Genomic DNA, 14,910 nt, shown 5'->3' on the forward strand with positions numbered 1-14,910 from the left:
CCGAACGACATAACACGAAACTTGAAGTTATCATATCTGATCCGGAATGCTATTTTCGGGATATCTTCCTCCTTAAGACCTACCTGATGGTACCCGGACCTCAAGTCTATCTTTGAAAAATATTTGGCACCTTGCAACTGATCAAATAAATCATCAATCCTCGAGAGCGGGGTACTTATTCTTGATTGCCACCTTATTCTACTTTCTATAATCAATACAGATTCGTAAGGAACCATATTTCTTCCTCACAAATAACACACGTGCTCTCCATGATGAAGTACTAGGTCTGATAAAGCATTTTTCAAGCAAATCCTTTAGTTGTTCCTTCAACTCTTTTAGTTCTACGAGGGCCATTCTATAGGGATGAATAGATATTGGATGAGTATCTGGTAGTAGGTCAATAGCAACTCAATTTCTCGCTCTGGCGGAAGACCCTAAAGTTCATTGGAAAACAATATCGAGAAACTCATTAACCACAAGGATGGACTGAATGGTTGGTAACTCTACTTTCACATCCCAAACCCGAACTCAGTGATAAATATGGTCCTTTCTGATCATCTTCCTTGCATTGAGATAGGCGATAAATTTACCTCTTGGCGATGCCGTATTACCTTTCCATTCTAAAATAGGCGCTTCTAGGAACTGAAATCAAACTATCTTTGATCTACACTTGATGTTAGCATAACAAAAGTCCAACCAATCTGTACCCATTGTAATATTAAGTTCTACCCAACCAAACACCAAGTACCTTATCCTTGTTTATTATCAAATCTATCACGGGCCATTATAAACGACATCCTTATATATAAGTAAAAATATTAAGACTTAACTCGCATAACTAATTTAGAAAAAGGTTTATATACATAGGGGTCGGAAAGGCCGTAGACATATCATATCCAAAACTATATACAGGATACTGTCTACAAAACCTCTAAGTAAGCATAACCATAATATATACAAGTCGGGACGGGGCTCCCTACGTCCTCATAACAACCTAACACATTCATAGCCCTGACTTGGTAATACTCCAAAAAGAGGTGGAACTCTCCAACCAAAAGCTAACATCTGGAGGAAGTCTACATGAGAGGTCTTTGCCTCGTTCTATATGAGAGCTTCGATCAAACACACTTTGAAACGGAACCTTCATATCCTTATCAGTTACCTTCCTCCTCTTGGCCCAACTACTATCCTTTTCCTCTGCGTATCCTATAACATACACAAATAAACCTTGATTGACGGATTCCCAAGACTGTGGACTATCTAGAACCTCAGAAGAGCTGGTGTCCGCAAATACCCTGACATAGTTTTGAACCTGAGGGAAACCCAGCTGTGCCAATCTATGTACTACTCCCCTCATACCCTGATCAACCGGCTGTGATAATGAAACTACGTGCCTTGGTGAGGTCGGAACTCCTCTCACCCCATCTGCTGCCGGAGTGGTTGAAACAGCTCGAATAGATGACTCACATGGATCCTCGGATGGATCCTCCTCAATAGAACTCATGATCTCAGATGGGTCTGACTCCATAGTGCAACTTATATCTCTTTCTAACACTTTCGTAGCCTTCTGACCCGTACTAGCGGCTGTAGTCTTTAGAGGCATCGCTGAAAACGTAACATATCATTAAGGAACATAAATTCTTATATTGCACGATCTAAGATAAGAAGAAAGGATAACATCTTATATGTCCTGTAGCCTCCTGTTTATAAGTGTGGTGCACAACACACCCATAAACAAAACTCTACTAGACACACAATTAGTGCAAAACACTAGCGATTAAAGCTCAAACTCAATTAAAGTGCAGTAAATTAGAGTGTAATAAGCGACTAAAACACGTGATTATAGCCTAACATCAACACCCCACACTTAAACCATTGCTCGTCCTCGAGCAATTAAACTACACTTTATATAGACATGACCATTTTAAACAACTCTCCTAACTCATTACACCAAGAATATTTAAAATAGACTTAGCACAATAGTGTAACATCCTCGCCTCATGATTTGACTCACAAGTACCACACATTATTCACAACCCGCTCACTTACTCTAACACAGAGGTCAATGACATTACATTTCCTTCATGAATCAAGTGCCCTCACCCAATAAAAGAGAGTAGTTCCGCACACAATAAAGTTTAATAACTATTAGGAACTCAAGATAGAAAGAATTCACTCACTCTCAAAAACAACATTAATATGCCACAAAAGATGAATCATAGGCTTGCCTATAGTGTACTACTCTACTAATCGAATTCATTCAGTCAAGGATCAAGTAGGACTTTAATTGGTTGTTATGTAGGCTACGGGACGAGTAGGATACAATTAGATTTAAGAGTGACTACACCTTCCTAAGCACTTTAATACATACAATTAACCGTTCAAAACTCCACACTTATGTCCATCCAAGACTCCACCTTCACATCAATATATATTAACTCCCTACTTTTTTAAGCACAATTACATCAAGAGTTTTACTTTCAAAGAATAATTTGCACAACAATACGACTATATTTTTTTTCTTTCTCTTTAGTTTTCAATTCAAGTGGCTTTTACCTTTTCAAAACATTGCACCTTTCTCCTTATCTGATTAGTTTCATTCAAAAGCCAAACCAACCACCTCATACTTCGACTTTTACAAAGTTTATAACAATTTTCAAGTGCTCATGAGAGGTGAAAAGGTTCAAAAAGATGGTCAATTCAAACAAATAGATAAGGCTTGTAATGTGGTTGCCAGAGAAATAGGAATACAAGCTCAAAGGGGTTAGCTAAGATACATCACAATTAGGTGGATAATAGCATATAACTGGCTCAACAAAGAAATGCCTATATCAGTTCCAAAACTAAATAAAAAAACTACTATTTCGCTTTGCAAATACACAGGACAAGTTCTAGAAATCAAGTGTAATGCACAGAATAACACAAAAACCTCACACACACTTGGCACATAACTCACTCAGGATTGGATTCATCAAGACACTCTAGTCAAAACAGTTAAGCAAAGTTAAGATTATATAATTTAAAGTACCTATACAAGTCCACAATTGAGTCTAAGCGTCAAAACTAAAGCACTCACTATTCTTAAGGCATAACAAAGTCAAGAGATATTGCTTCCCATACAAATCATAGCGTAAGGTTTTCTACTCCTTAACAAAGATAAAAACTAACTACACCCGATTCAAACAAAACTCTTGGAAAAGAACAGTGGCCCAAAGAAAAATCAAGAGGGAATTATTACACTACCTACAAAAGAAATTTTTTTTGCCTTTTTGTTTTGACTTTAATCACTCAAGAAACCTGTCGAATGATATCCATCGTCGGAAAAAGTCAAAAATTTTAAAAAAATTATGTTTTTTTCAATATTTTCTTTAGCTACTAAAAAGGAAAAAAAAAACTAAAACTAACATACATACATACAACATACAAATATCCTCTGCCCCACACTTTAAGTTGTGGCATATCCCCATGATGCACAATTAAAAGCATAAGGTAGAGGAAACTTCCCTGAATCTCTAGTCGGGGTCTAAATCAAAGTGGGTATCTATCTACGCGCCCTAACTAGTGCACACATCCATGTAGAAAGCTTCTTCTCAGCCTTCTTAGGATACACCCCACACTTATCTTTTTCACTAAATGCAGCCTTCTCTTTCACGCCCTTCACCTTCCACTCAACACTTGCAACTGGTTTCTCCTTTTTCACCCTTGTTGCTACATTCATCTCAAAAGTTACAGCCTCCTCACCCACTCTAAGCATGAGTTTTCTATCATGTATATCCAATATTTCTCTACCTGCTGCTAAGAATGGTCTTCCTAAGATAAAGGGGACCTCCTTATTCTCCTCCATCTTCACCACTATGAAATCCACAAGAAATACGAACTTATTTACCTGAACTAAGACATCTTCCACTATCCCCTCGGGTGTTATAGTCGTTTGGTCTGCCAGCTGCAAAGATATTGGCACCGACCTTATCTCTCAAATCTCCTTCTCTAGTTTCCTATAAATAGACAATGGCATTAGATTAATTGAGGCACCAAATGACACAAAGATTTATCAAAGTTAAGAGTGCCTAAAGAGCAAAGTATGGCAAAACTCCCTGGATCTCCACTTTGTGTGAGTTTGTTTTGCAAAATTGCACTGCAATGCTCTATGAGCTTGACCACTGAGGTCTCTTCTATCTTTCTCTTCTTTGTAATGATCTCCTTCAAGAACTTCGCATAAGATGACTTTTGGGAGAGAACTTCTATGAATGGCAAATTAACATTAACCTGTCTCAGCATATCTAGAAATTTCTCAAACATCTTGTCCAGCTTTTCTCTATAGAGTTTTTGGGGAAAAGGTAGAGCAGGAATATGCTCGCTCACATCATGTTCCTCCCTGCTTGAAATCTGTTCCTTCTTCTTTTTGTCAACTCCCTTCTTGCCTTTATTTTTCTTATCATCTTCAGTTTTCAGCTCCTTCCTACTTTCTTTTTCAGGTGACACCACTTTTCGGACTAGAGTGGGTTCTTTCAACTCTTGCCCGCTTCTCAAGGTCACAGTTTCTTTGGGATTCTTCTCAGTATTAGCTGGCAGAGTACTTGGGATTCTCTAAGACAATATATTTGAAATTTGTCCCACTTGTCTCTCCAAATTTTGCAAACATGTGCCAAGTTCTTTAATGGCTGCACCATGAGCATCTAGTCTCTCATCTGTCTTGACAATGAAAGACTTCATTAGATCTTCTAGGCCAGGTTGATTTGGTTGTTGAGGCTTGTTCTAATTGATCCCTGGGGCAAGCTTCGAAGCCAATGTTTTGCATTATCTTTGAGTGTGAAGGGGAATGCCTTTAAATAAATTGCATCTTGTGACACACTATTGTATTGAAAGGTATTCATAATCTCCTCGAAGTCTATCAGATGATTGTTTGGATCTTGTTCATCTTTTCTCTAAAGACACAACTGTTTTGGATGGTTTGAAGCAACCCTTGCTTCAACTCAGAATTGTTAGCTGCAACTAGAGGTGGTCTCACACTTGATAAGCTTTGGTTGTAGACCGGTCTAGCATAATCTCCAAGTGGTGTCCCTACACCAAGAGCTATGTTTCTGATTTGGTCTGCACCCAAGGGATAATTTTGAGCCATTCTTCGAGCCATTTCCTCTTCATAGGCAGTTTGTGAATCTCTCAGAGCTGCTTCATCAACATCCCTTGCAGCTTTCTCTCTGAGTTGGGTTGCCTCCCTCGCAGCCAAATCTACATTATCATCATCTCCAGCCATGTTTTCTTTGGTTGAGGATTTCCCAACCTTCTCCATATTCTCTGGAAGATTTCTTTTCTTCCTCAGCTGTCGTAGTTGTTTCTCAATTTCTGGCTCGTATATATGGTTGCACTTCTTTCCCAGAAGATCGAGTCATGCACCATTCTAACCTGTAGCCGGCGCACAATCAGAGAACACTAAACATAAAAAGAAAAAAATAAACTAAAAAAGAAAAATTCCCGAATTAGCACTACAAACTATTTCTAACACTATTGATTACCAATCCCCGACAGCGACGCCAAAATTTGACGAGTGCAAAACACACACTCAAATATACTCGCTTGTTGAATATAGTAAAATATAATATCATATCCACAAAGATTAGAGTTAAATAATATTATCATTTGTAGTTAGATTGCTATCCAAGATGATCAACAATTGAGAATTATGTGATTAAAACTAACATTAACTAAGAGTCTAAACTATTGACTAGTGACAATCAACGCAAGTAATGAGCAAGGAAAGATATCAATGGGAGAAAAAATAGGGTTGATAGGATAGGTGCAAGACAAATATTTTGAATCTAACTCTAGATAATTCACTTCTAATGTTCAAGTGAATCTCTCAAATTTACTTGGTTATTAGTTCAAATGTTTAGTAGAAACTCCTCTCTCGATTAAGTCTCAATCTCACAAGATGAACCAATTTAAGCATGTGAAGATATGCGAGATTTCGTAGTGAATTGGTCTTTAGGAGAACCTCTCTCGATTATCCCCCTAACTAGGTTTAATCAACATTTCAACTAGCCTCTTTCAATTACTAAGAAAAATTAATGAATCCAACCAACAAAATATAATGCAAGAATATCACAAGTTATGCTTTTCTCGATTACATAAACAAGTGAATATAGATGCAACAGTTAAAACATCCAAAACGATTCAATAGATAAAACTAGAGTTATAATCCACTAACAAGTATCAAGACACCAAATCCATCAAACTCTAAAGAGAACTACTCCATAGATATGGAGCAATTCATCACAAATATGTTTATGTTAAAGGAAAACATAAATGATTCAAGCTTTTGTCTTAAGTAAGGATTGAATGATGAAATCCTTGTACTTTTGCTTCTCCACCTTCTCCTTAGCTTCCTTAGGTCTAAGATGTATAAAAAAGTTCATAAAATAACGTTTTTACATGTATTTATACTAAGTAGGGTTAGACCCAAATGAAACCACCTTCTTCCAGACGAAATTGGATTGTTACTCTATAAAAAATGCATAGGCGCACTGCATGGGTTGACGCGCCATGCGGGGCAGCAGTGGGGCTTGTCAGAGAGCTTGTAATTTGACTGGTGGACGCGCCACGACAGTGGTGGATTCTCAGAGTCTGCCTTTTGCTTCATTTTTGAAGTACAGACGTAGTTATCGATCTCCGAACACGATCCCGACTGAATCCTTTGGGCTTTTACTCATACTTCAAAGATCTAAATCACTCGAATTCATTCCATAGCATCTACATCACCCGGAATCACTCCTACAAGGCATAAAACACACAATTATCAAAAACACTAGAGATTAAAGCTCAAACTCAATTAAAGTGTAGTAAATTAAAGTGTAATAAGCGACTAAAACATGTGATTATATCCTACCATCACTCACCAACATCTGGTACCTGCTCATCGGCTGGAAAAACTGGTGGCTCCACATGTGCTGCTCTTGTTGTAGTACGAGGCACACCTCTGCCTCTATCGCAACCCTAACTGGTGGTACTAGTAGCCGTCTGCCTGATCCGATCACACGTGTCCTCACCATCTATGAGAGAATATAAGAGTCAAGTTTCAAACTTTTGAAATAACAAATCCACATAACAAGAATACAAGAAAGTGAAGTTTTCCTAACAATTCGCAAGCTCTCAAAGATAAGTAGTGACATCTCCGTACCGATCTGCAAGACTCTACTAAACTTTCTCATGACTCATAATACCTATGAACCTAGGGCTCTGATACCAGCTTGTCATGACCCAAAATCCCAACCTGTCATGATGGCACCTAACACACTTACTAGGCAAGTCAGACATAACAATAATAGTCGAATTTACATAAATAACATAAGTCTGAAACCTCAATATAACAAATAAGGCTAATACATGATAAATTCCCCAAAATTGGTAAATATGGGTCATGAGCTCTAATACAGAAATACAATTTTGAAATGACCAAATACATTACTGTCTTAAATAAAGACAACAATACATAAGAAAAGAGACACCAGTACTGCGATCAAGAATGCAAATCTACATTGTCTCTCCGTAATCAACTCTTCTACAAGCCTCAGCTACTGATGACTAGGTCTGATACCTGGATCTGCATAATTAAGTGCAGATTGTATCATGAGTACAACTGACCCAATATATTCAGCAAGTATCATAACTAACCTCGGCGAGATAAAAGAAGCAAGAATCATAAATGATGCTTGCGATAACCTGTACAGTTTTATAAATCCGACAAGTACGAAACAATAATGTGATCAAGTATAAAGCACAGAAAGAACTATCTCTGTTTGTGCGCACAATTACTCAATTACGTTGCTTAGTAAATGATACGGCATATAAGGATGATATGCAAATGAGTCAGAAAAATAACCATGGAAATTGCAAGTAAAGATAAAAATGCAAAATCCAAAACAAACACTGGCCAGACTTTCCCTAACCTCTCCATATCCGTGCCCAAACCACTGATCAGTTTTCCTTAATATTCGTGCGTACACATCAAGAGAGAAGCATGTGAGGGTGATTTTAGGGGGATGGATCCATATCTACATGCATGCACGACCAATTCAGTGTGCTATCAGTCGGGCGTGGTCACAGGCTCAATATCATAATCCGCCCGGCATGGTCATAGGCATAACACCGCCCGTTGTCGTCATATGCACAACAACACAATCCACCCGATGTGGCCACAAGCACCCAGTCCAAATCATATCACATAGAAGCAAATATACAAGAATACATATATATGATGAATGAATAAGAGATCTCATGCTCCTGGACTGGTATAAATGACATGCTAAAGTGTAGGCATGTGCAAAGTGTGCTATCATAGCTCAAATCAGCAATTTCATCACAAAATAGAAATTATCATGTTCATTCAGGGGAATTAGTCTCTATGTAACCTCATGGCTCAAATAGTTTACAACAAGGTTACAAATATGACAAACATTATAGATTAAAGCTTAACAGTCAATTCTAGGCATATTATAGCCTAAACACTACCCTGAATATGGATAAATACCCCGTGCACACACATGGGTTCAAACCCACACATATGCACATCCATAGCATGTAGCTATCACAAATAATTTAGACAACTAGTGCCTCAACCAAGTTTAGACAAGATACTTACCTCAAGAAAGCCAAATCATTCCTCTAACAAGACCTTCCCCCGCGTATCAATCTCTGGATGGCTCGAATCTATCAAAAAAACTTAATACCATCAATAACAGTCATAGAAAATAATTCCAAATGATAAAGCTAAAGTCTTGAATCAAATATGCAAAGTCAACCCAAAAAGTCAACCCTGGGTTCGTAGCCCAGAACCCGACAAAATTAACAAATTTTGAACACCCATTCAATTACGAGTTCAACCATACTAATTCCATCTAATTCCATTCATAAAATCGACCCTCCAATCCCCAAATCCCGCCTTAGATTCGTTAAAATTAGGTGTAATAATCAAAGAGTAATCAATAAGAACATCAAAAGTGATTAAACTTCACTTACCCCTTCAATTGTAGCAAAATCATTATCAACATCGCCCTTAACCGAGTTCCAAATCTCCCAAAATAAGAAAACACTCAAACCCTTCGAATATAAGAACCTGCTAGTGAACTTGTACCTGCACTCCGAATTTCTGCTTCTGCGGTCCAAATTGCGCACCCGTGCACTTCACTTAAGTTCTGACCAACTACTTCTGCGGTCCGACTCCCGCTTCTGTGCGTTCGCACCTGCAGAACAGTTCTGCATCTGAGGTCCTAGCTCTGCTAGCCTTCCTCCTCTTCTACGTCCCATTATCTGCATCTGTGGGTTCGCAGATGTGATCGAACCTTCGCACCTGCGACCTTCATCAGCCCCATCCAAACCCGCACTTGCGATCACATGGCCGCTTCTGCAGCGTCTCACCTGCGAAAAATCCCTCGCAGGTACTATTGCACCAGAACTCCAGGCTTTAGCAATAACACCAATTCTAAAATGACCCGTTAACCATCAGAAACACCCCTGAGGCCCCCCAAACCCCATCCAAACATACCAACAAGTCCTTAAATACAATATGAACTTACTCGAAGCCTCAAATCACATCAAACAACTTCAAAACCACGAATCACACCTCAATTCAAGCCTAATGAAATTAATGAACTTCCAACTTCTAAAACTAATGCTGAATCATATCAAACCAACGCCGAATGACCCCAAATTTTCTACACAAGTCCCAAATGACACAATGGACCTATTCCAACTTCCGAAATAAAAATCCGAATGTGATATCAATAAAGTCAACTCTCGGTCAAATCTCTCGACTTTCAACTTTCCAACTTTCGCCAAAAAACTATCAAATCAACCTACGAACCTCCAAATCGACATCCGAACATACACCCTAGTCCAAAATTACCATACAAAGCTATTGGAACGATCAAAACTCTATTCCGGAGTTATATACATAAAAGTCAAACTCCGGTCAACTCTTTCAATTTAAGCCTCCAACCTTGAGACTAAGTGACTCAATTCACTCTGAAACCTTCCTAAAACCAAAACTAACCAACTCGGGAAGTTACAAAATCACAAATGAACATAGAAGAGGAAATAAATAGGGAAACAAGACTACAATAGATAGAATGACTGACCGGTTCGTTACACAATTGCATCTGGAGTAATATTTCTGTTTGATTTTATGAACAGAAATATAATGTCTTAGTTGCTTGAACATTCTTAGAGTCAGCTAAAATTCACGTTATTAATTGGGCCATTATACTATAAGCAATCTTTTCTCTAATCTGGTGATCATGTTTTCCCCACATTTTTATATAACTAGTCTTTATAGACGTGCATTGCCATGTCATCTATGAAATTTTTATGCAAAAAAAACTGATCACTCATATCTCAAGATTCTCAACAATTGAAAGCTTTTCTTATATGAAATTCCAGAACCGTTGACCCGATAATAAGAAACTTATGAAAACGCATATTAATGGGGCCAACTAAGATGGAAGAGATATTGAAAAAAGAGCAAACTTCATTTATGGCCAGCCGCTAGAAACTAATATTAGCCGCTAGCTATAAAATTGCAGTATGCATTTTATAGCCCAAAACTAATTAAAAGGCTAGCCCAAGACCACTGCCACTCTTCCCCCTCTCTATGGCATCCTCCTTCGCTCTCTCCGCCGTTCCTCCGCCACTATCAGAATTCAAATCACACCATCCGTTCCTCCGTAGCTATCAGAATTCAAATCACACCATCTGTTCATCCTCACCCAAAACCACAACTACTACCTCCTCAAAACCCTAACTTCCTTCTCCTCAGCGTTCATACGTATTTTTCTCAACCGAAGAAGCCACTGCTGAACGCCGTCGTCGCAAGCGCCGTCTCCATATTGAACTACCAATCTTTACACTGACAATAACGATTAAAATTTATATGTAATTATATTAATTTATAGAACTTAAATTCCTTTTAGGATTGTGGGCCACATGAGTTGAGAATTCTGCGTGTTTGTCTGGAGTTTGTGTTCACGAGATTTAATGAGTCCCTAATGGGCAAATATGAAAGTGTGAGAGAATTATAGAAAATAGACTATCACTATATAATTTACATACAATAGACTGTCACTATGCAAAATATATGCAAAATGGACTGTCATTATACAAAAAATATTCTAAATAGGCTGTCACTATACAAAAATAAACTAAATAGACTGTCACTATATAATTTATATACAATAGACTGTCACTATACAAAATATATACAAAATAGACTGTCACTATATAAAATATTATACAATAAATATACAAAATAGACTGTCACCATACAAAAAATATACAAAATAGACTATCACTATACAAAAAAATATACAAAATAGCCATTTCGGGCTATTAGATGTAATATATTTGGGCCGAAGGGGCATTTCGTATAAGTAAAAAAAAACATGAGCTATTAGAATTTTGAGGAATTATAGAGGGTAGTTTTCTCTTGAAAAAACGTTCTCACTTTACTGGAATATATTTCTCCTATCAACATTAATGAATAGATACATCTTCCACTCGTGTAAATGAATAGTTCATTTTTATAACAGACCACCAAGTGACGGGCTATAGGAAGGGGAAAAAAAGAATAAGTTTAATGTGAAATTTAGGACTTTGTTTTTTCTTTTATGAATTAGGTCCAAATTTAAAGTAAAATTATTTTTGGTTTAGGATGTCATGATCTAGTTAGCTGTCTTGTCCATTTGTAACTTGTTTAGCTGAACTTTTTAAAAATTAGAAGAGCCCTTTTTCAAACGAAAACATACTGATTTAATTTGAAAGTCAGGACGTTTGGCTTTACTCGTAGTTCTTATTTTTCACAATTTACAACTCGTAGTTCTTATTTTTCCCAACTCCTAGATGAATGTTGATAACTTACGGTCCAGTACGTTCAAAAATATTAGTTAAGCAATATCCATAAAACTCTTGTTCTTTAGTTAGTATTTAATATGGTGTCATAAATTGTAACATTGAATTAATCATGAAAAATGAGTAATTATTGGCAACTGCTAATCTTTCAAATGTTGTATTATAAATTATAAATTTAAGAGGAACATCAGAAATTTTAAAGAAAGAGACCCTTTCACATACATAATGAAAGTAGCAATGAAAGGGAAACGACGTATATTATTTCTACAATAAAATAAAATTATTGTATATGTATAGCCATTATAGTAAATCAAACAGTCTCAATAAATCAAACAGACTTAAGACTTATCAAACAGTCTCAATAAATCAAACAGACTCAGTATGCATTGTTGTCGTTTCGATTTCTGGACTTTTATTCTTCTGCTTCTTTGTTTGTCTGAATTCTCCGTAGAAATAGGAGGCGAAACCCCAAAGAGAAAGAAAAAGAGCAAGGCCTTTTTCACCTGAAAATTTTTCCCTATAAAAAACTACAGCTAATACCTCAGTAACAGGAAGTAAAACTGCGATCATAACCCCAGACATCAAAGAAGAAGAGCAGTAAATGACTCCAATAATACCCACAAAGAAGCATTGCCAAATAATGGCAGTCCATACTATCACTGTATAATATCTAATTTCTCCCAGGTTAAATTGTTTTGCCTCCCTTGATATTGCCTGCAAATTTGATCAATATATTAATCCTTACTCTTTAAAGACATTGTCTATAGCTGAAAACAAAATTAAATCCAGTACTACCTATTTTTCATATATTCTTAATATATCCAAATTTAATATAACACGTCATATACGTAAAATGTCTCAATCAACCCAAACCCACGATATTGATGTATGTCAAATTTAAAAAATGTAATAAAAGAGTCTATGGAATATGAATAATTTAGTGTTTCGAGCTGGTTTCTTCTTTAATGTCCCACGGCTAAAGTCAAACTCACAAGTCATCACAAGCTTTTGTTCTTTCTCTTGTCATTAAGATTAAAAGAAAACTTAATGGAATTGAAATAAGAATAAATAAACGAAAAAGGAAGAAAAACAAAAAACCAAAGAAGTTTCCAACGAATATAAGAAATCTAGATTATTGATCGTTGGTAAACGCCAATACATGTCATTTGAAGGTCCTATGTATCTGATGGTAATTAATACCAAACGAGAGAAATATGTAATATTTGTTTCTCTCGTTTGGTATTAATTACCATCAGATAAAAGAATATATCTATGAAACTAGGGTCTTGAACGTGTTATATAATATTTGTGCACCTTTAAGTCTTTTCAAACTTGTAATTTTAAACTTGAATAATATTGTATGGTCATAAAAAAATCTTTTATTTACGCTAAAACGAAAAATTTATAGTTAAATACTTTCAAATGCATAAATGTCTTTTATTTGAAATGGACCAATACCAAAAAAGTTTTGAATCATTTACCGTTACACTATAAAGTTCTTTTTATGAGGTTATCAAACTAATGTATCATAAAATTCAACGATAATTATCTTGTAAAATGATTTGACAATGTAAAAGATTTTAAATTAATGTAGCATAGAAGTTAAACCCACAAAACAATGGTACAACAAAAACGCAATGGAGAGTAAGATGCATGAATAGCAATGAGTTATTGGGGAAGAAAAAAGTACCTGAAAATCATTATTGACGATCATTCCTGTGGTGCAAAATGTAGTAGCAGCAAGACACATGACCATCTGAATCTCCAACACCAACGTAGCACTAATAGCTTGTTTTGCCTTCAAGTAAATCAACTCAATACAAGGCAAAATGACTCCATACAAAGCTGCCGCTAAAAGTGTCATCATAAAACCAAGAATATAAGCTTTACTTGTCACACCTTCTGGTCGATCACCATTAGATCGAATACCCAATAAAACAGCACCAACTGTCAACAAAATCACTGCATTGATGGAGTAGGGTGTGAACTTCAACTTTACTATGAAGAAAGCACCTACTGCCGTGAAGGCAAGTTGAGCAGCAAGAAGAAGTGAAGAGGTTGACACAGGGAGTTTTGACCCGCCCCACGAATAAAGAAAATCATCAAGACCAGTTACAACGCCAATGACGAACGATGCAATGAAAATTCGGGGTGTCATAAAGTAAAACTTGGTATTAGAGCCTTCGATTTTTCGACGATAAAAGTATAGGAGGGCAAGAGGTATAAGAGTGAGTGGCCATCCAGCAGTTTGTAACCAACTGCTGAACCATACTCTTGAACCTCCCTCGACATAATATAGACGCATTATTAGAGGGCCACCACAGATACCAACCGCGAGTATAAGACAGTTAATCAGCAGGAGGATTCTCCTCATGTTGGTGCTTAATCCTTTATGTTCCATATTAATTTTCAAGAGATTTGGATGCTAAGTTGGAGTATTCTGCTGAATGATCTTCTTCTCCAAAGGTTTTGACTACTTGCAGTGATGAGATTTGTAGCCGGCTATTTATAATTGAGGAAAAACTTAGTATATTCCCACGATTTGTTTTACGACATTGACTGGGACTGCTATAATGACCTCCTGGAGTTCCTAGGCGAGCTCTGACAATTAAAAAACATAGTATAAGAGAAGCAACGATTATGAGTAACTTTATTACTATTTTATTGCAGCATTGAACGGTGCCGCGTAAATAGTCATAACAACGCTACTTGTTGGCATAGTATTCTGCATTTCCACGTGTGAAGAGAAAAATATGGATTAATAAACTTAACAAGGAAGGGACAAACGTGGGTTATAGTTAAGAATTGAATAATGATTAGTAGCAACCCATATGCCAATTTTGTTTAATTAAATAATTATGAGTAGTCAACTTTGGTCTTCTGTCTTCCCCACTCCCCCACCTCCAACTAACATGGAGTTGGTGGGACGCGCGGCAATGGTTAGACTTGACTTCTTTCAAATTTTCTATAATTAAACAAAATGACGTGAAACTCATGGGTATATTTCTACCGGAA

The 14,910-nt window shown here is 36.8% G+C and overlaps 2 protein-coding genes across 2 annotated transcripts; both read right to left on the reverse strand.

The window, feature by feature from the left end:
• Nucleotides 1–4,014: 4,014 nt before the first annotated feature.
• LOC138868649 (uncharacterized) lies at nt 4,015–4,713 on the reverse strand. The gene is made up of 2 exons (XM_070146214.1): nt 4,641–4,713; nt 4,015–4,565 (listed from the first exon to the last, which is right to left on the reverse strand). The coding sequence occupies exons 1-2, from the start codon at nt 4,711–4,713 to the stop codon at nt 4,015–4,017; spliced, it is 624 nt and encodes a 207-aa protein (XP_070002315.1).
• Nucleotides 4,714–12,167: 7,454 nt separating this feature from the next.
• LOC104249068 (purine permease 3-like) lies at nt 12,168–14,398 on the reverse strand. The gene is made up of 2 exons (XM_070174049.1): nt 13,586–14,398; nt 12,168–12,609 (listed from the first exon to the last, which is right to left on the reverse strand). Exons 1-2 carry the CDS (start codon nt 14,294–14,296, stop codon nt 12,262–12,264), a joined length of 1,059 nt encoding a protein of 352 aa, XP_070030150.1. The 5' UTR covers nt 14,297–14,398; the 3' UTR covers nt 12,168–12,261.
• Between the last annotated feature and the right edge of the window lie 512 nt (nt 14,399–14,910).

This window comes from Nicotiana sylvestris, chromosome 5 (assembly GCF_000393655.2).
Source record: "Nicotiana sylvestris chromosome 5, ASM39365v2, whole genome shotgun sequence".
NCBI lineage: Eukaryota > Viridiplantae > Streptophyta > Magnoliopsida > Solanales > Solanaceae > Nicotiana > Nicotiana sylvestris.

What these genes read in the sequence shown, in the direction of transcription:
- LOC138868649 (XM_070146214.1), bottom strand. Translation starts at nt 4,713, where the DNA reads ATGAAGTCTTTCATTGTCAAGACAGATGAGAGACTAGATGCTCATGGT. An exon ending in CATTAAAGAACTTGGCACAT is followed by an intron (nt 4,566 to 4,640) that starts GTTTGCAAAATT and finishes GTACTCTGCCAG; the next exon opens with CTAATACTGAGAAGAATCCC.
- LOC104249068 (XM_070174049.1), bottom strand. Translation starts at nt 14,296, where the DNA reads ATGGAACATAAAGGATTAAGCACCAACATGAGGAGAATCCTCCTGCTG. An exon ending in TCGTCAATAATGATTTTCAG is followed by an intron (nt 12,610 to 13,585) that starts GTACTTTTTTCT and finishes TCAAATTTGCAG; the next exon opens with GCAATATCAAGGGAGGCAAA.